This window comes from Rhinoraja longicauda, unplaced genomic scaffold (genome assembly GCF_053455715.1).
Source record: "Rhinoraja longicauda isolate Sanriku21f unplaced genomic scaffold, sRhiLon1.1 Scf000435, whole genome shotgun sequence".
Lineage (NCBI taxonomy): Eukaryota > Metazoa > Chordata > Chondrichthyes > Rajiformes > Arhynchobatidae > Rhinoraja > Rhinoraja longicauda.
This window is the reverse complement of record NW_027601652.1, coordinates 65,502-90,347: the sequence shown is the minus strand read 5'-3', so window position 1 is coordinate 90,347 and position 24,846 is coordinate 65,502. Positions and strand designations below refer to the sequence as shown.

General features: G+C 45.7%; 1 protein-coding gene across 1 annotated transcript; it reads right to left on the bottom strand.

Annotated features, from left to right (window-relative positions):
* Nucleotides 1-3,864: 3,864 nt before the first annotated feature.
* LOC144590967 (uncharacterized) lies at nt 3,865-18,280 on the bottom strand. The gene is made up of 9 exons (XM_078395330.1): nt 18,166-18,280; nt 17,891-17,996; nt 15,369-15,567; nt 10,595-10,677; nt 10,447-10,517; nt 9,136-9,269; nt 8,300-8,440; nt 7,646-7,742; nt 3,865-4,061 (listed from the first exon to the last, which is right to left on the bottom strand). The coding sequence occupies exons 1-9, from the start codon at nt 18,278-18,280 to the stop codon at nt 3,991-3,993; spliced, it is 1,017 nt and encodes a 338-aa protein (XP_078251456.1). The 3' UTR covers nt 3,865-3,990.
* Nucleotides 18,281-24,846: the final 6,566 nt, after the last annotated feature.

The following is a 24,846-nucleotide window of genomic DNA, read 5'->3' as shown; positions in this document are numbered from 1 at the left end:
CAACACCTCACATTTATCTGTATTAAATTCCATCAACCATTCCTCAGACCACCTGGCCAACCAATCAAGACCCTGCTGCAATTTTTGATATACATCTTCACTATCTGCATTACCACCCACTTCTGTATCATCTGCAAACTTGCTAATCTTGCCATGTATGTTCTCATCCAAATCATTGATATAGAGGACAAACAGCAATGGGCCAGCACCACACCTTGAGGCACACCAGTAGTCATAGCCTTTAAGTCGGAGAAGCAACCTTCCACCATAATCATCTGCTTCCTTCCAAGATGTCAATTTTCCCTCCTCTCCTTGGATCCCATGCAATCTATCCTACCAGAGCAGCCGACCATCACAATCAGATCAGGATAGCCTTTATCCAAAATAACATGTCTTTTGGACGATATTCCGTTACGCACAGTCCAACAATAAGAAGCAATAAAAATAAAGCAATAACGCACACAATCACAAAACCAACACAAAACAAAAAAGAAACATCCATCACAGTGAGTCTCCTCCAGTCACCTCCTCACTGTGATGGAAGGCTTTGATAACAACCTGTCCCTAAATACCACTTGGTACTTTTGACCCATCACCCACACCACTAAACGTCATGGGAATCCCTCCACAAATTAACAGGTACATAATTACTGGAGACAACTAAAGTATTCTTGCCTTCTCATTGGCAAAGTGACGTCTATCAATGCGCATAAGATAGACACGAGGAACTGCAGATGCTGGAACCTTGAGCAAAACGTGCTGGAGTAACTCAGCAGGTCAGGCAGCAATTGGAAAACATGGATATGCGATGTTTAGGATCGGGACTGATTAGTTTTGTTCAGAGATACGGCATGGAAACAAACACTTCGGCCCCACCGAGAAACGTGCCGACCAACGACCACCCACGTTCAGGGAGATGTGGAACCCAATTCCTCTGTTCATCAATGTTGTTTAGGGTCTTGTCATTCATTAACTGGATGCTTTCCCCTTATGTTCAACCTCCCAATGTGCAACACATGACACTTGCCCAGATTAAATGCCACCTGCAATTTCCATGCCCAAATCCTGCTCTGTCCATGGCTGCAACTCCCCCTATTTTGGTGTGATCTGCAAATGTATTAACCAATCCATCTATATTACCACCATATCTGCTCCCAAGATGAGACTTTCCATTCTAGGTCATCCGAGGTGTCCACATCCCTTAGTAAACGTGGTTTCCCTAATTCTATCATTCTCTCATTCGTGCCATTGTTCTACGCTTGCACCCCTCCCCCCAGACGGGACAAGGATAAAGTTCCCCTGGTCCTCACCTTTCACCCTACCAGTCTCCACATTCAACACACCTTCCTCTGACACCTCCAACATGATCCCTCCACCAGTCACATCTTCCCATCTTCACCCCTATATCGTTTCTGCAGAGATGGCTCCATCTGCAACTCTTTGGTTCACTCCTCCCTTGCCACCCTCACCACCCCTCCCCATGAATTCCCTGCAACCGCAAGAGAGGTAACACCTGTCCCTATGCCTCCTCCCTCACCTCCATCCAGGCACCTCAGCAGTCCATACAGCTGAGACAGAGGTTCACATTCACCTCCTCTATTGCATCCACTGTTCCTGATGTGGCCTCATGTACATCAGCGAGACCAAGCGTAGACTTGGCAACCGTTTCGCTGAACACTTGCGCTCGGTACGTCAAAGCCTACTGGATCTCCCAGTTACTAACTATTTAAACTCCCCATCCCATTATCATACTGACCATTCTCATCTGGGCCACCTCCACTGCCAGAGTGAGGCTGCACGCAAATTGGAGGAACAACACCATATGTTCCACTTGGATAGTTTACAAACCAATGGCATGAACATTGAATTCAACAATTTTAGTTAACCTCTAACTGATCTCACCACACCCCTCCACCTTCTCCCCCACAACCCCCCTTTCCCCTCCCCTCCCCCCGTTTGTGGAGCACCTGGACTCCCACCTCTATCTCCCTCCCCCCCCCCCTATTTTCCTTCCTTTGGGTTCACAATTCCTATTTACTACTTTCACTACACAATTTGCTACTTTCACAACACACTTTGCTACACAATTTGCTGCTTTCACTGCTCAATTAGCATCTTTCCTCCCTCTGGCTTCACAGTTTGCAACTTGCCACATAGGGCAGAGTGGGTGAGGTGGTGAGGCACAGCAGACCATGGTGCCACAGCAGACCAGGCTCACTCACCATGGAGCTGGGAAACCCCTCCCCAACAGACAAGCCACCAAGCCCTGCTGTGCTCGCCCCCAACGGCTGGAGGGGATAGTGAAGAGACGGCGGGAACTGACACAAGGAAACAAAAAGCCGGTAAGCGAAACCGATGTCTTCCACCCTCCACCCCATGCGCTCAAATCACTATGAATGCTTCAGGGTCGGCTGCGGGAGGCACCCCCAGGGCACAATGACTAACCGGTGGCTGGGTGAGGCTCTATAAGGCACTGGTCAGAACATTTGGAGAAATTGGCAATTTTGGACCCCATATCTGAGGAAGGATGTGCTGACACTGGAGAGGATCCAGAGGAGGTTTACGAGAATGATCCCAGGAATTACTGGGTTAAAACATGAGTGTTTGACGGCACTGGGCGTGTACTTGCTGGAGTTTAGAAGGATGTGGTGGAACTCAATTAAACTTACTGAATAATGAAAGGCCTGGATCGAGTGGATGTGAAGAGGGTATTTCCACTAATGGGAGAGTATCGGACCAGAAGTCATAGCCTCAGAATGTAAGGATGATCCTTTAGGAAGGAGATTTATTTAGTCAGAGGGTGTTGAATCTGTGGAATTCTTTGCCACAGAAAGCTGTGGATGCTGTCAATGGATATTTTTTAAGGCAACGATTCATAGATTCTTGGTTAATACAGGTGTCGGAGGTTATGGGGAGAAGGCAGGAGAATGGGGTAAAGAGGGAAAGATGTATCAGCCATAATTGAAAGGTGGAGCAGACTTGGGCCAAATTGCCTAATTCTGCTCCTATCACTTATGAACTTATGAACTCTCAATAACTTGATATGGAACTCATCAGGACCCTGGGGATTTATCCACCTCAATGGTCTTCAAGAGACCCAGCACCACTTCCATCTTGATCTCTAACTGCCCGAGGATGTTTGTACACATCACACTAATCCCACTATGTCCTTCTCCATGGTGAATTCAGATGCAAATTACTCGCTTAATATCTTGTGCACATCCTCTGATTCCAAACATAAAGTTCCTGCTTTATCCTTGAGTGATCATACCTTCTCTCCGGCCACCCACTTGTTTTTAACGTAGGTATAAAATGTAATGAAATAGGAAGCAAGAGTGAGAGGAGTGAATAAACCAAGTGGGTGAGAGTGAAGTAATGTTGAGTTACTCCCACCATCTCTCTCACTCTGCATCAGGGCATTGACTGGAGAGTTGGGCAAGGCTTGACTTCCTTCACATCTTGTCCCGACACCTGCCAAGACTGCCAGAATCATGGGGAATTTGCCCGACACCAGGTTGAGCTGATTTATAAACAGACATCAGAGGTTTTCATACAGATGTGCTGAGGAATTTCTGGGCCCAGTTCATCTTCTGCAGCCCACCCACAGGACTGTGAAAGCTCTCTCCCTGCAACTATTCCACTAACTCCCCATGTATCCTCTCCACAGCCTTTATTTCTCTCCCAGGTGCGGTGTCCGGGACCCGACACACCAGGTGCGGCCGAAGGACAAGAGTTCAAGTGTGTGCCGCCTTCTCCTCAGCGCAGCACTGAGTGCAGAGGTGGGGAGGAAGTAACAGTGGGACAGGAAGGCTGCGAGAAACTGGACTCACACAGCACCAAACACACAGCTCATGATGCAGTTCTCTTTATTATTGGCTGAGAAGCTAAGTGAGTACAGTCACCACAGACAGTGAGAGTGGCTACAAAGAAATCAAAGCACTGGATCCACTGCTGGAAAGGATGAGTGGACCATTCTGGAGTCTTCTAAACTCAGTGCAATCGGTAAGTACAAACAAAAGGACGTCTGTGGCCACACCTTATCGACCTCCAAGATCCATTCCCTAGAAGCAGGAAAGGAGAAAGCATTTTCCTGTTAGTCCACAAGAAAATTGCTGCAGATGCGGAATGTCTTAAATAAATAATTAAATGCTGGAAATACTCGATCTGTCAGATGAAACAAACAGGTGTTGAGGGAAATGATATCTCGAGAAGAAATAGAAGGTTCATAATTTTAAATGTTATCTCTGTGCCTCTCTCCACAGGTGCTGCCTGACCTGCTGAGTGTTTCGAGCATTTCCTGTTTTCTACCTGGTCTAAAAGTACCATCTATTTGAGTCAGAGTCTGTGAGCCATTAATGTTCCCTGACTCTTGATCGGTGAGTTTTCCTTGTAAATAAAGGGAGTCACTTCTGTGGAGGTGCCAGGTGCAGTCAGAGTGTGTGTTGCTGAAACCTGAAGCCCCCAATATTTACGGGGGTTTGGACTGTCCCAGCCTGAAGTGTGTGGGCTCTCCCTGGGCTGGAACTCTCTGTGTGGGCTGGACAACACGTCTGTGCCGTCAGATAAACCCAGCCCTCCCCATTCCATTGACCTCACGCAACGGGTGCAGAGTCTGGAATCTCTGGAGCTGGAACTTGTGCAACCGATGTCATGTCTAAATCTGGGGATTTTACACCAGTGCACATTCCCATATCTGTAGCGTTACACCCAGTTTTTTTAGAGTTAGGGTGTTCCCATGCACGTAGAGCACAGAAACAGACCACTCGGCCCATGGATCCATGCTACTGTTGCTGCTCCTCACCAGCCTCCCCCCTCCCTTCATCCGACCCCATCAACACATCCGTCTATTCCTTTCTCCATCTACCTCTCCCTTAGGTACATCTGTGCTCTCTGCCCTGATGACGTGCTCCTGAGCTCCACCTGCTGTGCACGAATGGAACAGTGAGCTCCATGACTTCTCTGCTCCACAGCCTCTCTAATGTTTATTGAACAGTCAAATGGCTGAGTAGTTCTTTCTTTATAGAAACATAGAAAATAGGTGCAGGAGGAGGCCATTTGGCCCTTCGAGTCAGCACCACCATTCATTGTGATCACGGCTGATCATCCACAATCAGTAACACGTGCCTGCCTTCTCCCAATATCCCTTGATTCCACTAGCCCCAGAGCTCTATCTAACTCTCTCTTAAATTCATCCAGTGATTTCGCCTCCACTGCCCTCTGTGGCAGAGAATTCCACAAATTCACAACTCTCTGGGTGAAAAAGTTCCTTCTCACCTCAGTTTTAAATGGCCTCCCCTTTATTCTAAGACTGTGGCCCCTGGTTCTGGACTCCCCAAACATTGGGAACATTTTTCCTGCATCTAGCTTGTCCAGTCCTTTTATAATTTTATATGTCTCTATAAGATCCCCTCTCATCCTTCTAAACTCCAGTGAATACAAGCCTAGTCTTTTCAATCTTTCCTCATATGACAGTCCCGCCATCCCAGGGATCAATCACATGAACCTACGCCCACTACCTCAATTGCAAGGATGTCCTTCCTCAAATTAGGAGGCTAAAATTGTACCCAATACTCCAGATGTGGTCTTACCAGGGCCCTATACAACTGCAGAAGAACATCTTTACTCCTATACTGAAATCCTCTCGTTATGAAGGCCAACATGCCATTAGCTTTCTTCACGGCCTGCAGTACCTGCACGCCAACTTTCAGTGCCTGGGGGTACAAGGACACCCAGATCTCGCTGCACTTCCCCCTTACCTAACCTGACACCATTGAGATAATAATCTGCCTCCTTTTTTTTTGCCGCCAAAGTGGAAAACCTCACATTTATCTACATTATACTGCATCTGCCATGCATCTGCCCACTCACTCAACCTGTCCAGGTCACTCTGCAACCTCCTAACATCCTCTTTGCAGTTCCCACTGCCACCCAGCTTTGTGTCATCTGCAAACTTGTTAGTGTTATTTCTAATTCCTTCATCCAAATCAATACATATGGTAAATAGTTGCGGCCCCAACACTGAGCCTTGCGGCACACCACTCACCACTGCCTGCCATTCTGAAAAGGACCCGTTTACTCCTACTCTTTGCTTCCTGTCTGCCAACCAATTCCCTATCCATGTCAACACTCAGCCCCCAACACCATGTGCTCTAATTTTGCTCACCAATCTCCCGTGTGGGACCTCATCAAATGGTTTCTGAAAGTCTAGAAACACTACATCCATTGGCTCCCCTTCATCCATTTTACTTGTCACCACCTCAAAATATCCCAGAAGATTAGTAAAGCATGATTTCCCTTTCATAAATCCATGCTGACTTGGACTTATCCTTTTACTGCTATCCAAATGCACCGTTATAAACTCTTTAATAATTGACTCCAGCATCTTCCCCACCACTGATGTCAGGCTAACTGGGTTGTAATTCCTCGTTTTCTCTCTCTTTCTTAAAAAGTGGGATAACATTAGCTATCCTCCAATCCACAGGAACTGATCCTGAATCTATTGAACATTGGAAAATGATCACCAATGCGTCCACTATTTCTAGAGCCACCTCCCTGAGTACCCTGGGATGCAGACCATCAGGCCCTGGGGATTTATCAACCTTCAGTCCCATCAGTCTACCCAATACTATTTCTCGCCTAATGCAAATTTCTTTCCTCTATCCCCCTAGATCCTCTGTCCTCTAGTACATCTGGGAGATTGTTTGTGTCTTCCTTAGTGAAGACAGATCCGAAGTACCTGTTCAACTCTTCTGCCATTTCCTTGTTATGCATAATAATTTCACCCTCGTCTGCCTTCAAGGGACCTACATTTGTCTTTGCTAATCTTTTTCTCTTAACATACCTAAAGAAGCTTTTACCGTCCTTTTATATTCTTGGCCAGCTTCCCCTCTGATTCATCTTTTCAGCCCGTATTGCCTGTTTTGTTACCTTCTGTTGTCCTTTGAATGTTTCCTAATCCTCTGGCTTCCTGCTACTCTTTGCTGTGTTATATATCTTTTCTTTTAGTTTTATTCCATCCCTAACTTCCCTTGTCAGCCACGGTTGCCTCCTACTCCCCTTAGAATCTTTCTTCCGCTTTGGAATGAAATGATCCTGCATCTTCCGGATTATGCCCAGAAATTCATGCCATTGCTGTTCCACCGTCATTCCTGCTAGGATCCCTTTCCAGTCTACCTTGGCCAGCTCCTCTCTCATGCCTTCATAGTCCCCTTTGTTCAACTGCAACACTGACACTTCTGATTTAACCTCTTCCCCCTCAAATTGAAGATTAAAACGAATCATATTATGATCACTACCTCCAAGCAGCTCCTTTACCTCGAGTTCTCTTTATCAAATCTGGTTCATTGGACAACACTAAATCCAGAATGTGTCATGCCACACTGTACCTTCCTCTAACTCCAGTGTTGCCCCCTTGTACATTCCTCCTGCACAGTTACACTCGGTGTCTGTTCCCCTGACTCCTGCATTACATCCCATACATCCTCCTCTCACTGCTGGGCAGTCAGTCCAGTTCTGCAGAGCACAGGACCCATGGGGTTGGTTCCCTCCCTCTGTGTAACAGCAGGTCTGTGGAGGTCACCTCCTGTTCAAAACTGTCTCAAATTCACTTCCAACAAAACACCATTTCTGTCACTGTTACACTTACGACGAATGAGCCAACAACGTCGTCTTTTATTTCCTTCATCAGCATCACAGCGTCGGTATTTCGAAGATGATCCATCGATCCATGTGAAAGACCCTCCCTGGGGGTGTAAATGAATGGTCATTGGTGTTGGAATGCTGAGTCAGCTGCCATGAACAATACAGGGAGGAGCTGTACCTGAGCCGGAGTGAGAGCAGAATACGAGCAGCCGGGACAAGTAGGGCAGTGGATGGGAGTTTAAACTATGGACTGGCAGGGTGGGGGAATCTCATGGAAGTAACAGGATCCTTGGGATGAAACTGACAGGATCTGAGAGTAAAGGTCAGAGAAGAGGAATATTGGTAACTCAGAAAATGAGTAAAAGATGGTAATTGAACACAAATATAATGTAGGATCGCTCAGACAAAGACAGAGACGTCCAGTTTTATCCGTGTGAGTTTGCACCTTCTCCCTGTGACCGAGCGGGTTTCCAGTGAGTGCTCCGGGCGTCATGTGTAACTCTATCTCTGAACAAAGATGTGACACCAGAGATCCATCAAAGTGTTGACTTTAACCTGCCCTCTGAAAAGGGCAGTGGATGACCAGGGAAGGACAACAAATGCAGGTCTGGCCAGTGTGGTGACGACCTGTAAGCTAACGTGTCATCATTAACTGTACCTTAGCTTTGTTGTTTAGGCCAATCCAAACATGTCTCTTCGGTTTGCAAGATGCGCGAATCACTTCCAGAATGAATTTGTTGTGTATGAGCGAGGTCACAGTTGCCAGATGTCCAGAATGTGGTTGACGTTTGCAAAACGCCTTTAAACAAACAAAATAGTTTATTTGTTGAGAATTAGTGCGTCTCAAGATCCCTCAAATAAATCGTCAAAAGAGACATTGGCAATGGGTAACTTTATCCCCGAGACACAGAGTTCTCGTTCTTTAATCAAGAACCCCAGCTCTGCGTTTACTCCTGGATTTAGTTTAGTGTAGTATAGAGATACAGCGAGGAAACAGGCCCTTCGGCCCACCGGGTCGGCGCTAACCAGCGATCCCCACACATTAACACTATCCTATATCCACTAGGGACAATTTTTACATTTACCAAGCCAATTAACCTTTGTACGTCTTTGGAGTGTGGGAAGAAACCGAAGATCTGGGTGAAAACCCACGCTGGTCACGAGGAGAACGTACAAACTCCGTCCAGACAGCACCTGTAGTCGGGATGGAACCCGGGTCTCCGACGCTGCATTCACTGTGTGGCAGCAACTCTGCCGCTGCGCCACCGTGACCGTATTGGGGAATGTGGAGCTTCCCCCAAATCTCAATATTTCACCCACTGGTCCGAGCGATAGAAACCGGAGCCCACGGCTGCAGTGAAGCGCACCCGTGGAACACATGGACTCATCGCAGGCAATTCAACGACAGGCTGTGCTGTGAGTTCATGGGAATGAACCAGCAGAGAGCAATGTTCCCCAGACCTCCCAGAGCAACCACTGGTTTCAGGGACTTACCTCAGCACTTATCCATGACCTTCTTCGAGGAAAAAAACGGTAACAGTTGTTTAGTCTAGGATATTTATACCAGCCTTTCACACAGCGTCCTTGGGATAGAACACGGGTCTCCTCTTCCAATGAATTGTTTGCTCCTGTAAATTGAAGAGATTCAGAATTTTAAACCAACTGAAGTGTCGTCCTGAGTGAGACCGATTGTCTGTTTTTGGCACATGTCCTCTCATTCATTCCTATCTATGGCCCTGTGTAAATGTCTATTCAATTCTACCTGTCTGTACTGCTTCCTCTGGCATCTTCATTGGAAACACTTGCTCTATCCCCTTTCAATCTTTCCACTTGCACCCTAAACCTATGCCCTCTGGTTTTACACTCCTCTGCACTATGTCCTTCTACCCTACCTAAGCCTCACGTGATTTTATAAACCTCTAAATACTCACCCTGAAGCCAACTTCAGTCCAACGGCAATAGACCCAACCTATCTTATAACTCTCAGCCAGTTCTGATATCATCCTTGTGAATATTTACTGGACCCTCTCTCACATCCTCCTATAGCTGGGCAATCAGAACAGCACACAATTTCCAGGTGCAGTCTCAGCAACATCTTCTACAACTGTAACATGTATCCTAACTCTTTTAATCAAAGGCCCAGCTGATGTGGGCAAGAGTGCCAAACACATTCTTCACCAACTTGTCCACCTACATCACCACTTTCAGGGAACTGTGTACTAATAGTGTAATTGTACCCTGGGGTCTCTCTGCTCCACAATAACCCCAGGGCTTTGTTTCATGAATGAAATTAGTTTTCTTCCTTTGTGATCTGCTACTGATCACACACAAACACGTCACAGAGAATTTGAATTAAATTTCCATTGACCACTGTAAATACAATCATTCTCTGTCTCTCTCCTCTGTACCATTGCCAGCACTCTGGCCATCCTCCCTCAAGCCTCCATCCTCACCCTCACAGCGGGCAAGTACACTGCACCCGTTGCATTGGACCAGTGCCTGCAGAACCTTCTCCTCTGCATCCCCTGGGTTCCTGACAGAGAGTCACATATCCCTCTTCCTGCAACTCTGTTTTTCTGTGAAGCGTCACCGTGGAGAAATCTCTGTCTCCTGATGTGGAGGAGAGTCTCCAACTCACCTTCCAACTCAGCAGCTTTGAGATGAGTATCCCAGACAAGAGACATTTCCTACCACAACCCGACCACTCCCAATGTCCACAAATTCCCATGATCCACAGTCCCAACACAGTGCATTCATTCCTCACACCAATATATTTCTAAAGCTCCTGGAATCAATGGACCTTACCTGTCACATCACTGGCAAGCAGTGCGGTCAGCACCAAAACCCACACCAACATCATGTTTCCTTCCTCGAACCTGAAACACAAAAAAACGATTCATCATTAGTGTCAAGTTTCAGAGTGAAGGTGGGCATATCCTGCTGCTGTTCCCACCTGTCTCTCTCCCAGCTCTCTGTGTGGATGAGGTTTCCAATGCTGCTGCATCTTATATACCTGTAGTTCTGGCATCTTGGAGGCTTTTGGAACCATTGGAATCAAACGCAATTGGGTGCAGCAATCTACATAAAACTCCTGCGGACCAATCACTGACTGACAGATGAGCACAAGATGAACAGGAAGCCACTGATATACAGAAAACCAGTTCAGCAGGCACTGGTACAGTACTGAGAATTTGTTTTTAATCTTCCAAAACCACAGAGTGCATGAGCAACCATTTTGAAAGCAGAGAAATTAATTTTGAAAGATTGGCGGGAGAATAAAGAGAGAGCAGGTTTTTTGATTGATTAGGCAGGTTATCTAAAGAAGCGGGCATTTGAATGGCTGAGGAAGAGAGGCAGCAGCCAGTAAAAGGAAGGCAATATTTAGCGAAACAAGCTGTTGGGAGCGGTCGTGTTGGAAGGGAAGCCATGTTGAAGCCAAGTACAGAACCGAGCACCTTGGCTGAAGACGCTCGGCGAGACCGACTGATGAAGGGAATGCAGAGCTAGCATGTGAGTTCGTATCAAGCGGGAAATTTTATAAAGGAGTCAGTGGGAATAAGTAAAATAAGGATGCAGGATCACGTGATGTGCTGCAGCTGCATGGTGCTGGTGGATCCCAATGTGGTTCCTGGTGACCACATCTGCAGCAAGTGTTGGTTGATCGACGAACTCAGCTCAGAATCTGAGCTTTAATCGCTGTGACGCATCAGGGAAGGGGAGATTTACCTGGATGCCGTCTGTTTCTTGAGGAAGTCACACCCATTAGATTAACAACTTCCAATTCAGGCCGTGATCAGGTTGTTGAGGATGTGACTGTGAGTGAGGCAGGTATGGGGATTCAAGAGACAGTGTTGGAGGAGCCTCAGCACTTGAGCTTGTCTAACAGGTCGGAGATACTTGCTTCCTGTGCAGACGCGAGTGGGGGCTGCAGCAATGATGAGCAGCCTAACTATGGCACCATGGATCAGGGAGCCGTTCAAGAGGGGGAGGAGAAGAGACACGTAGTTGTAATTGAGGATAGCACAGACATAATTCTCTATCACAAGGATCGAGAGTCCTGACGGCTGTGTTGCCAGCCTGGTGCCCAGGCTCAGGATGTCTCATCTGAGCAAATTGGCATAGTGTCGATAAGATTAGAGAGTTAAAAGCAAAGACTGGATCAAAGACTGGTGTTGGAGAAGTGGGTTTGAATTCGTAGGTCATTGGCATCAGTATTGGGGAATGCAGGGGCTGATACAATGCAATGAATTCCAGCTGAACCCTACTGGGACCAGGTTTCTGGGGAATCCCACAACTTGGGCGGCAGTTAGGGATTTAAACTAACTGAATCAAGGGATATGGGAAAACAGTAGGAATGGAGTGCTGAATTTGGATGATCAGCCATGATCATATTGAATGGCGGTGCTGGCTCGAAGGGCCAAATGTCCTGCTCCTGCACCTATTTTCTATGTTATTATGTTTCAATCTAAATAGTGGGCGTGGGTTCAATAGATTGGAAAATATGGATGAAGTTAAAGATAAGGAGGTTACAAGTCTCCAAAATAAGAAATAGGAGACCAAATTTAGAAAGGTATAAGATTCTAGCATCAGGCAACATGGGGACTAAATTGAGAAAAAGGCCGGTGACTACAGAACTGAAGCCGCTGTATTTGAATGCCCGCAGTATAGGAAACAAACTGCGTGAGACTGCAGCACTGTTAGAATTTGGCCGGTACAACGTTGTGGGCATCACAGAGTTGTGGCGAAAACAGGATCAGAACTGGAAGCTGAACATCATAGGATAGACATCCTATCAAAAAGACAGGCAGGTGGGCTGGAGGTGGGACGGCTCTGCTGGTGAGGAATGAAACCCAATCCTTCACAAGAACCAACATAGGATCAGAAGATGTAGAATTCTTATGGGTAGAGTTAAGAAATGCAAGGGTAAATAGACCCTGATGGGAGTTATATACAGGCCTTCAATAGTAGCCAGAATGCTGGGTGCATGTTGCATTCTATCAAGAATCAAGAGATGGAAAAGGGATGTATCGGTGGTCATGGGGATTTTAATATGCAGGTGGACTGGGAAAATCAGGTTGGTACTGGATCCCAAGAGAATTAATTTGTTGAATGCCAATGAATTGTTTTTTTTAGAGCCGCTCGTGGTCGAGCCCAGGAGGGAAAGGCAATTCTGGATTTGGTATTTTGGAATGAACCAGATTTGATTAGGGAGCTTAAGGTGAAGGAAGCCCTGGGAGGCAGTGATCATAATGTGATGTAATTCAACCTGCAGTTTGAGAGGCAGAAGCTGAAGTTGAATGTATTGGTATTATTGTTGAGGAAGGCGATACACAGACATGAGGGTGGAGCTGGCTAAAGTTGATTGGAAGGTGACCCTAGCAGGAATGACGTTAGTGCAGCAATGGCAGGAGTTTCTGGGAGTAATTCGGAAGACATGGGATCTTTTCATCCCAAAGAGAAAGAACCATACTAAGGGAAGAATGAGGCAACTGTGGCTGACAAAGGAAGTCAGAGACAGCATAAAAGCAAAATACAAGGCATATAATACGGCAAAGATTAGTGGGATACTAGGGGATTAGGGAGCTTTTAAAAACCACCAGAAAGCAACGAAAAAAATCAATAAGGGGATGAAAGATGAAATGTGAAGGGAAGCTAGCCAATAATATAAAAAGAGGATTTCAAAAGTTTTTAAAAGATACATAAAGAATGAAAGAGAGACAAGAGTGGAAATTAAACTGCTGGGAAATGACGCTGTCCAAATAGCAATAGGGAACATAAAAACAATGGATAAACTGAATAAATCTTTTGCGCTAGTCTTCACAGTGGAAGATACCAACAACATACCAGAAATTCAAAAGAGTCAGGGGGCAGAAGTGAGTGCTTCTATTACTAAGGAGAAGGTGCTTTGGAAACTGAAAGGTCTGAAGGTGGATATGTCTCCTGGACCAGATGGACTACACCCCATGGCTGTGAAAGTGGTCGCTGTAGAGATTTTGGAGGCATTATTAGTGATTTTTCAAAAATCACCAGTCAAAAATGGTTCCAGAGGACTGGAAAGTCACAAATGTAACTCCATTGTTTAAGAGTGGAGCCAGGCAAAAGAAAGGAATATAGGCCGGTTGGTAAGATTTTCCAGTCCATTATTAAGGATGAGGCTTTGAGGTACTTGAAAGCACATCATAAATAGCCCGAAGTGAGCATGATTTTGTTAAGGGGACAAATCATCCTCTCCGATAATCCTCAACACTGGGGCTTTGCAAGGATGCATTCTCTCCCCCTTCTTTACTCCCTGTACACTTTGATCATCAGCAAAGTGATGGAACCGAGAGAGCGAGCAAATGGCATTTACTCCCCACAACCGAGGTACTGAGGCCCCGTGTAGCTTTACCGTCCACGGTAGAAAACATCAGTTCGGCCACAGCTGGAGCACCACGCACTGGTTATGGTCACCACACTGTAGGAAAAGACGAGAGGGAGCAGAGAAGATTCACCGGGACGTTGCAGATGATGCTAAGATATGTGGAGGGGCAAGGAGTGTAGAGGAAGCAAGGACTCTGCAGAAGGACTTGGACAGGTTAGGAGTGTGGGCAGAGTAGTGGCAGATAAAACTCAGTATAGCAAAGTGCAGTGTCATGCATTTTGGTAATAAGAATAAAGGCTTAGATTATTTTCTAATTGGTGAGAGAATCCAGAAATCCAGAAATTGGAGGTGCAGGTGCAGGAGTCCCAAAAAGTTAATTTGCAAGTCGAAATGGTAGTAAGGAAGGCAAATTCAATGCTGGCATTTATATCAAGAGTACTGGAATACAAAAACAGAGATGTAATGCTGAGGCTCTATTCATGGGGGTTTGGACTGTCCCAGACTGAAGTGTGTGGGCTCTCCCTGGGCTGGAACTCCCTGTGTGGGCTGGACAACACGTCTGTGTTGTCAGATAAACCCAGCCCTCCCCATTCCATGGACCACACACAACGGGAGCATAGTCTGGAATCTCTGGAGCTGGATCTTCTGCAACCGATGTCATGCCTAAATCTGGGGATTTTACACCAGTGCACATTCCCAAATCTGTAGCGTTACACCCAGTGGTTGTTGACTTAGTGTTCCCTTGCACGTGGAGCACAGAAAGAGACCACTCGGCCCATGTATCCGTGCTACTGTTGCTACTCCTTAGCAGCCTCCCCCTCCCTTCATCCGACCCCATCAACACATCCGTCTGTTCCTTTCTCCATCTACCTCTCCCTTAAGTACATTTGTGCTCTCTGCCTCGATGTTATGTTGCTGAGCTCCACCTGCCCAAAACGTCCAAGTAAATAGGATTTTCTCTCTTCTCTATTTGATTTATCGGTGGCTATTTTACATTTATGACCAGGAAATTTGGTTTCACACTCGAGGAAACATCCTCTCGACATCCCCCTACAAATCCTTCACAGTGAGATCGGCCCCTGGCTGGTCCCCCCTCAATCTTCTCTCTTGTGGAGAACAAGCCTCAGCCTGTTGGATCCTCACTGCCGCTCTGTTTTGTGACAGTTCACTGCTCCTAGGCCACTCCAAGCGAATGTGTTCCCTTTGCTCACTGCACCAATCACGTTGGTGATGAATGTGTTGTGATTGCTCGAGGTCAGAGCAGCCAAATGTCTGTAATGTGGTTGGTGATTGCAGAACATCTTTAAAATAGTTTAATATCAAAATATTTTATATGAAATATTTTATGTTTCATCCTCTCACATGCCTCCAAATAAATAATCAGAATTGATATTGGAAATGGGCAACTTTGTCCATTTGAATCAGAGTTCTTGTTCTCGAATCTCTCTGGTGTCAACCCCAGCTCTGTGTTAACTCCTGGATGTGGAGCTTCCCCCAAATCCCAATATTTCACCCACTGGTCCGAGCGATAGAAATCGGAGCCCACGGCTGCAGTGAAGCGCACCCTGGAACAGAGGGACTCATCGCAGGGAATTCAATGACAGGCTGTGCTGTGAGTTCATGGGAATGAACCAGCAGAGGGCAATGTTCCCCAGGCCTCCCAGAACAACCACTGGTTTCAGGGACTTACCTCAATACAATACAGTACAATATATCTTTATTGTCATTGTACAGGGGTACAACGAGATTGGGAATGCACCTCCCATACGATGCAATAAATTAATTAGCTAGTCAGTATTAATTTAAACAACCCAATGAAACATATTAGAACAGTTTTAAAACAAAATAAAGTGCAGTAGATCTGTACCGGTTCGCTGTGCGATGTGACCATCCGGCTCAGCAGGACCAGTTCATAGCAGCTATGGCCCTGGGGATGAAGCTGTTCCTGAGTCTGGAGGTGCGGGCGTAGAAGGCCTTGTATCGTCTGCCCGATGGTAGAAGTTTCGAACAGACTGTTGCAGGGGTGTGAAGAGTCTTTGTGGATGCTGGTGGCTTTTCTGAAGCATCGTGTGTTGTAGATGCCCTCCAAGGCTGGTAGCTGTGTTCCGATAGTCCTTTGAGCTCTGTGGGCTACCCGCTGAAGAGCTTTCCTCTCAGCATCTGACCATGTCCTTTTGTCACTGAAAAACCCAGTAACAGGATCTTAAGGAAGGATAATAAAACCACTTTTCATCACAGTGCCCTTTGACTATGCCACGCCTCTCAAGGTCTTGCTGAGTCTCCTCCTGACCCAAGGAATCGGTCGTCCCTGTCAGTGTAGTGTTAGGGTTAAACTGACAATTTCAGCTAAAATGTGAAATGGAGTTATTAGCAAAATTAGCAGCCATATATTCCAGGGTCTGCGAAAACAAGTTTATCTCCTCGCACCTGCGATGAGTGCATGAGAAAGGCTACGTTGGTGAACGAAACACAACAATGTATGAGTAGATGTTCCCAAACAACGTCTCATAACGTCTGGGTGAGCTGAGGAAAACAACAGCAATAGTTGGGTGAACCAGCTGCGGCTGGTAGCGCAGAAACGTTGCAGACAAGTGGGGCTTAAGATTGGCTCGGGGGAGGGGGCAGTGGTGCAGTCTCCTCTGATAAGAAATGCCATAAAGTTAAAGAGAATTCAGAGTTAAATCAACTAAAGGGCATTCCTCAGAGTGTTAATTATTAATGTTGTGCTTAATGGGCCAATCGGGTAAAGTGATTCTAATGTAAGGACATTTTATGTTAAAATTCCCCCTCATCTTGTACAGCTGGGTCAGCTTTGGTCGGTCAGGTGATTGGGAGAATACGTTCACACGTAAGACAGGAGCGAACAGTGAAAGAATTAACCCACACTTCATTACAGACAGAGAGCCATTTAAGAAACATAAACTACAGAAGAAAGTCTGGTCCAACCAGGCCCATCGTTTAAACAAAAAGATCAGAAGTAAAAAGTTTGTATTGTTTCCAAAAGAGCAGTATGGTGTGAATCTTTTCCCCTTCACCTTAAACCTATGTCCTCTTGTCATCGATTCACCTAATCTGGGCAAGAGATAGTGTGCACTACCCGTTCTATTCCTCTCGTGATTTTATACACCTCTATTAGATCACCCTCATCCTCCTACGTCCCAGTGAATAGAGTCCCAGCCTATTCAACCTCTCCCTATAGCTCACACCCTCTAGTCCACGCAACATCCTCGTAAATCTTCTCTATCCTTTCCAGGTTGTCAACATCTTTCCTATAACATGGTGCCCAGAACTGAACACAATGCTCTAAATGCAGCCTCGCCAACTTCTTATACAACTGCAACATGACCTCCCAACATCTATACTCAATACTCTGCCTGATGAAGGCTCATCTTCCAAAAGCCTTTTTGACTGTGCTATCTAGCTGCGACTCCACTTCAAGGAACCATGCAACTGCACTCCTAAATCCATCTGCTCTACAACACTCCCTAGAGCCCTACCATTCACCATGTAGGTCCTGCACATGTTAATCTTCCCACAATGCAACATCTCACATGTAATATTCAGACGAATATTCCATAAACAACTGATTATTTACACAGACCACCACATTCACAGTTATATTCACTCTGGTGTGGGTGATGGGACAAATGGCCCTTTCTCTCTCTGTATTTTCTCTTGTTCCCCAATCACGTCACACTCTAAAGGCAGAGCACGTGGTCTCTTGGACCCATTGTACTTTCAGCTTCATCGCCAACCCCTGGTAGAATCATAGAATGATACAATGATACTGCATAGAAGGAGCCATTTGCCCATCCTATCTGTGATCGTGTGATCCAATTCTCCTGCTCTTTCCCCAAACCACTGGAAATTGTTCCTTCACACATTTACCCAAATCCTTTGAAAGTTATTGTTGACTCTGCTTCCACCAGCCTTTCAGTCCGTGAGTTTCTGATAATTATATCGTCCTGAACAAATCTGATTTCTCCTGTCACCTCTGATCCATTTGCCAATTATCTAAGAACTCAATGCGGCTGGTGCAGTAGATTTTCAGGTCAATTATCCCACGCCGGAATGTTTTTGCTGGATGAACTGCTTCATTTTGTGAAGAGTTGTGAATGGAACTGAACATTGTGCAATCATCAGGGAACATCCCCACTTCTCACCTTCTGATGGAAGGAAGGTCGTTGATGAATCAGCTGATGATGGTTGTGTCTGGGTCACTGCCCGAAGAAACTCCTGCAGTGATGTCCTAGGGCTGGGATGTTGAACCACATCCATCGTACTTTGTGTGGGAATGAATCCAACCATTGACGTATTCTCTCCTTGACGATCCTTGTCTCAGAATGACCAGGTCTCCTCGATGCTGCACTCAGTCAAATGCTGCCTTGTTTTCAAGGAGCCTCACTCTGGCCTCACCTCCGGAATGCAGCTCTTTGCTCTGTGTTTGGACCAAGGCTGTGACGTGGTTCAGAGCCGAGTGATCTTGGTGAAACCAACACTGAACGTGGGCAAGTCGATTATTGGAGGGGAAGTGACACTTGCCCGCACTGTGGACAACCCCTGATGATTGGGGGCAGCCTGATTGTCTGCTCATTGGCTGGACTGGATTTGTCGATACAGTTTTCAGGCTGTGATATTTGTTCACAGATTAGACTGATTCTCGGTGAAGACAGGGTCGAGGTTACAAGATCTAACCTTGTACCTCTACAACAGTGGAACACACAAATAAATTGTTGATTGGAGGGGTGAAGATGCCGGTCAGAAGGTGAAGGGAACTGGTCCTGTGTTTGGCCTCTGAATGTCACCAGTGGTGAAATCACAGACACTGGAAATGCAGAATTAAAATTTGGTTAATTCACAGCAAACCACACAAAATCACCAGCAGGAAAGACGGGGTTTACATTAAAGGTAAATCTTCATTGGAACTGGAAATTGTTAGGGACTGAACAAGTTTTTAATATTAGAGAATGTTGGGTGGAGGTTGGGAGAGAGAGAGAGTGACCCACGGAAGTGGAGGTGACTAAAGTTAGTTTAATGTAAATTCTTTCAAGCTGCATTTGCTTACGCTATCTTTACAACACTGTTCCATTGTCAAAATGTTATGAACCAGCAGCACTCTTCAGAAGTTGAGCTGGTTTAATCAAACAAAGATAGATCTCAGATTGTTGTAAACCAGGGGGTTTACATATCATGTTTTGGTGTAACTCACTGCTGAGATCAGGTGTTTGCTTTTCTCTCCAACATCTGAGCTGTGGCCATTTCCATTTAGTGATATGAGCATGGATGATAAAACTGGGATTTACTGCCAAAACCTGTTGCTGGGAGACCAGGTATATATTTTTCTTTCTTATACCTGTGCTGTGTTCATTTTGACCTTGTTTTATGATAACAATACGTCTTTCTTGGTAACCTTTAAGGACATTAGATATATGGACAAGCACTTTGATGAGAACTTAAGAGTTACGCAGAGGTCAGACCAATGATGACCAGCAAGTTACATCTAAAATAGGTTCGCTGAAGAGTTGTTTGTTACCACATTCTGACAGCTTCATTTACTGAGGTGCTTCCACAATATAATAATGCCAGTCTGTGCATTCTCAGTGTACACATTTCTCTAAGGTCGAATAATCAAAGATTCCCATCCTTCTTTACAAGGAAATGTCTCTTCTTCCAAATCCTCATCGCTGACAGCATGTTGACTTCAAATCATTTCTGGACTGTCCAAGACTGAGGAAACAGCCTCTGATTATCCAGCCTTCAGTCCCTCTCCAAATCCTCAATAAAACCTTTCTAAATTCCAGTAAGTTTAGTCCAATGTATTTTGCTCTCTTCGCTGGACACTTTATTCCAAGTATCCAACTGGTGAATCAATGCGGCAATGACACCAAGGCAAATATTTCCTGCCTTAGGTACGGAGACCAAAATGATCCCCTAAACTTCAAATGTGGTCTCACTGAAACACTGTGGAATATCAGCGATACTTCCTTGTTTTTTTCCCACCAAACCCCATCACAATAACAGACATTGTTCTATTTGACTTCATAATTCCTTATTCTGTCTGTGGATTAACTTTGTACACCTGGACCTCTCCACACACCAACAATTACTGGCTTCTCACCACGTGAAATGTTCTGTTTTTCCCATTCTTCCATCAAACAGCACAATCCCATTATCCTGCAGTACGCTCCAAGTGCAACATTACACCCAATGTAACTTAAGGAGACTTATCTGTGACTATAACTATCACCCTGGGTACAGGTCTACAGGTTACATGGAGAAGATTTATGATATAAGTTGCATCCAAAACAAAGAAACAACACATAGCAAAGATGACAGTCACAGCCTGTTCCTTGAAACCTCAGAGACCCGCACTCTGAGTGACTGTGGTTCAAGACACTTTTCCTCTCACCGTGTCCTGTTCACGGCAACTGCTGTCCCTCCTGGTATCTCTCTCAAACTACATCTCATTCTCCTCACCCCCTCTCACTCTCCTCCCCTCTCCCACTCCCCCAATCACAAATGTTATACATATCTCCGCTTTAACTTACTGGCGAGCTATCAATTCCAAGACCGTATCTCACCTTAGCTTTTCTCACATAAAGATTTATGTTCCATTTGTGACATGCCTTGTGTTTTCCTCTGTACAACGAACAATTCCTTGCCATCCTTGATTTCTCCATCTGTTGTGTTCGATAAGTCACCAGATTCAGACAACAGTGTGAATATCAAGGTATTTTACTGCACTACCAAATAGGGCACATAGACTCACATAACTGCGTACGCACTGGTAAACCCCAAGCACACAGCAGAGCATGCCGCCGGATCGTATCCTGTTGTTGATCACCTGGCACCGCCCGTGACATGGTCCAAGCTGGGGTTCTCTCTTTTCCTGGAAGGGCACCCAATATGGTCTTTAATGGCGTTTCTTGTCCATTCAGACTGTGCCATATCCCCTCTGGTGAGCCAATCATAAGCCCGTTGTGTGCAATGTTTCTGCACCAGTAGCGGTAGGAGGCGTAGGTGGTCCGCCCAGCTTTTGCAGTGTTTTGCTCAGCAAACCCAGACAGTCTGAAGAAGGGTCTCGACCCAAAACGTCACCCATTCCTTCTCTCCAAAGATGCTGTCTGTGCCGCTGAGTAAATCCAGTATTTTGTGTCCATCTTCGAATTAAACCAGCATCTGCAGTTGTTGCCTACACAGGCATAACCAGAATTGTTGAGGAACATGTTTGAAAACATCTTCTACTTGTTTTTGAACAGTTTGGAATGCTGTGCTGCTAAGTTAGCTGACAACTCTATTTTAGCCGATATGGTCTGTTACACCACACTCCCCCTTTGGAGTCAGCAGCCTACATTAGCACTCATCTAACTACATGTTACTGAGTATACAAACAATAATAATCAAAAGTTCAGTGTCATAATTTTATCTCTAAGAATGTGAGGTCATGATGTGTCAAACTAACTATCTGTGCCATAATGGCATGAGTTATGTGTTCTATCAGACACCGAGCTAGTCTTGGATGTCTGTGTGAAAGCAAAGCTTACCTTTATGGCCTCGCAGGTGTCTCCATGATTTATTGGTCTCTTTTATTAAGTCCAAGAATGCAGAGTGATGTTTTAAACATCATTTCACCTCACATTAACCCCATACACCCCAAATCCCGTTATATTGGGCCCTCTGGCTATCCCGTTACATTGGGCCCTCAGGTTATCCTGTTACATTGGGCCCTCAGGCTCAATACTGCCCCTCCACCCTCTTAGCACTCCTCACACGGCAGTAGGGAAGCACACAATGACAGAATATTATGGCCCCAACTTCCGAACCCCTCAAGACCACCAATTGCACCATGTGCTCTCCGTGGCTTCATCTTGCAACTGTTTGCCAACTTTAGTCAAGGCCTTAACCTGTTGTTGCATGTGGGCCACCAGGTCCATAATGTTTTCACCTGCACCCGGTATGTAAGTGCAGCGTTCCCTCCCCATGATGGCACAAGTCCCCCTTGCCACAGGTGGTTTGTTCAAGGTGTTTACTGCTTGCTGTAACATGAGCGTTTGGGAGGGAGTTAGTGGACCTATCTGCTCTTTCAGTAGACCATTCATACGCTCCACCAACCCTGCTGCTTGCGGGTAATATGGGATGTGGAGAGTCCACCGCACCCCACTATCAACTGCCCACTGTTCTACTTTGTTACCCACAAAGTTGGACCCGTTGTCGGACTGAATCTGCCATGTGGTGCCATACATGGCCATTATATGACTATCCTGCCCATATAGCCTATGGACCAGCAGAGACATTAAAGGCTTGTTAGCACGAGCTGTTCCCCACATTGTGACCTCCCCTCTGTTGCCAAACAGGGCAGACGTCCCTATCCGCGTTAGGGGTATCGAAGGCGATGGTAGGGAAGCTAATGTAGTCGGGCTGGTACCACTCCGAAAAGGTTTTTAAGGGGTAACGTGCCAAGGAGTTGGTGTACAGCCGGACGCTCCCACAATATAATAATGACAGTGTGTGTATTCTGAGCTCCACAGTCCTCTGAGGTTCAACATTCAGAAGATTCCCAACCCTCAGCATGAGGAAATTTATTTCCTCTAAAATCCTAAAAGTTGACATCACATTGACGCCACCCCAGTTCTAGACCCTTCAGACTTAGGAAACAGCCTCTCAATATCCACCCCTCAGTCCCGCTCTGAATGCGGTCTCACTGAGATCACCTGCTTTTTCTTTTAACTTCCAGTAGGCTTAGGCCCATTTTCCATAATTTCTCTTTCATTGATTCTATTTTCATTCCAAAAATCCATCTGCAGACTAGCGATTGAGAGACAGAGAGAATGAAGGGGAGGATGAAACCTCCAAAGAGTCATGTGTCTCAACCAGGCAACATTTGTCACTGAATTCTAGACATTCAGTGTAATGGACCCGGTCAAATAATGGCTCAGTGAGGGGATCAGGCACAGAACTGGAGCTGAGGCCAGAATAGATCAGCTGTGATCATATTGAATTGCTGCGATGAGGTCCTATCTGTCACCAGTGTTGTGAAGGATGGGCCTGGCACAGATGCCGTGGAATGTGCCAGTTAGCTGAACATAGCCTGGTCTGGTCTACCCCAACAGCTGCTGACGACATTTTACCGCTGCACGATAGAGAGCATCCTAACACATGGCATCCCTGTGTGGTACCTCAGCTGCACGGAGGCAGAGAGGAAAGCTCTTCAGTGGGTAGTCCATAGAGCTCAGAGGACCATCGGAACACAGCTACTGGCCTTGGAGGGCATCTACAATACACGATGCCTCAGAAAAGCCACCAGCATCCACAAAGATTCTTTACACCCCTGCAACAGTCTGTTCGAACTTCTACCATCGGGCAGGTGATACAAGGCCTTCTACGCCCGCACCTCCAGACTCAGGAACAGCTTCATCCCCAGGACCTTAGCTGCTATGAACCGGTCCTGCTGAGCCGGATGGTCACATCGTACAGTGATCCGGCACAGATCTACTTGCACTTTATTCTGTTTTAAAACTGTTACAATTTGTTTCATTGGGTTGTTTAAATTAATACTGACTAGTTAATTAATTTATTGCATCATATGGGAGGCGCATTCCCAATCTCGTTGTACCCCTGTGCAATGACAATAAAGATATATTGTATTGTATTGTATTGTATTGCCAACGCCAAGGCTCTGTGGGGGGAGCCTTCTAGGTTCTTTCCACTGTGGGACATTAGGGGGGGCAGGTGTGGTGGGGACCTCCCCGGGGATATCATCTCAAGGGCCACATGAGTGGCAAAGGTACGGCTATAATGATATTTCTGTGAACACTACTGAATACGATGCTAGGCATGTATGTATAGTCTCTGAGAATATCGGAAGACTTTATGCAGATTTCTTGTACTATTTTTTTATTCTGAATGAAGTTTATGTTGATTAAAAAAAAGATTTAGATGAAAGGAAATTTTCTTGGGTTAGAGGGTTGGGAATCTTCTGAATGTTCTACCTCAGAGGACTGTGGAGCTCAGAATGCACACACTGTAATTATTATATTGTGGGAGCCTCTCAGTAAATGAAGCTGCCGGAATGTTGTAAAAACCCAACTCTTCAGTGAAGCTCCTTTGGATGGAACCTGCTGGTCATCACTACTCTCACCTCTGTGTGACTTTAAACTCTCACCAAAATGCATGTCCCTTTATCAAATGTCCTCAGAGGTCACCAGGAAACACACAGCAATATCTCAAAACTTTGCACCTGCACATCTCCCAGCAACAGGTTTTGGCAACAAATCCCAGTTTTATCATCCATACTCATATCACAAGATGGAAATGACCACAGCTCAGGTGATAGAGAGAAAAACATCATATCTGGTCTCAGAACTGAGTTACACTGAAACAGGATATGCAAATCCCCTGGTTTTCAACAATCGGAGATCTCCCTTGGTTTTGTTAAACCAGTTCAGCTTCTGAAGAGTGCTATTGTTTTTATGTAATTTCCAACATTGAACAGTGTTGTAAAGATAGCTGCAGAAAATACAGCTTGGAAAAAAATACTTTAAACTAATTTCAGTTACCTCCACTTCCATGGGTCTCTCACTCTCTCCTGCATCCACACACCATTCTCTATCATCAAAAACTTGTTAAGTGTCTACCTCTTTCCATTCCAATGAATATTAACTCCAATGTAAACTCAGTCTTTCCCCCTGATGCTGTGTGGCCTGCTGTGTTTTTCCAAAATGTTAATTCTGTATTTCCAGCATCTGCAATATTTTCCTCCCAGTGAAGCACCAACATTGCTCGATTTTCTGAACAACCTCTCCATGAGCAAAGGCAAGCTGCTGGAGAACTCAGGAGGCCAGGCT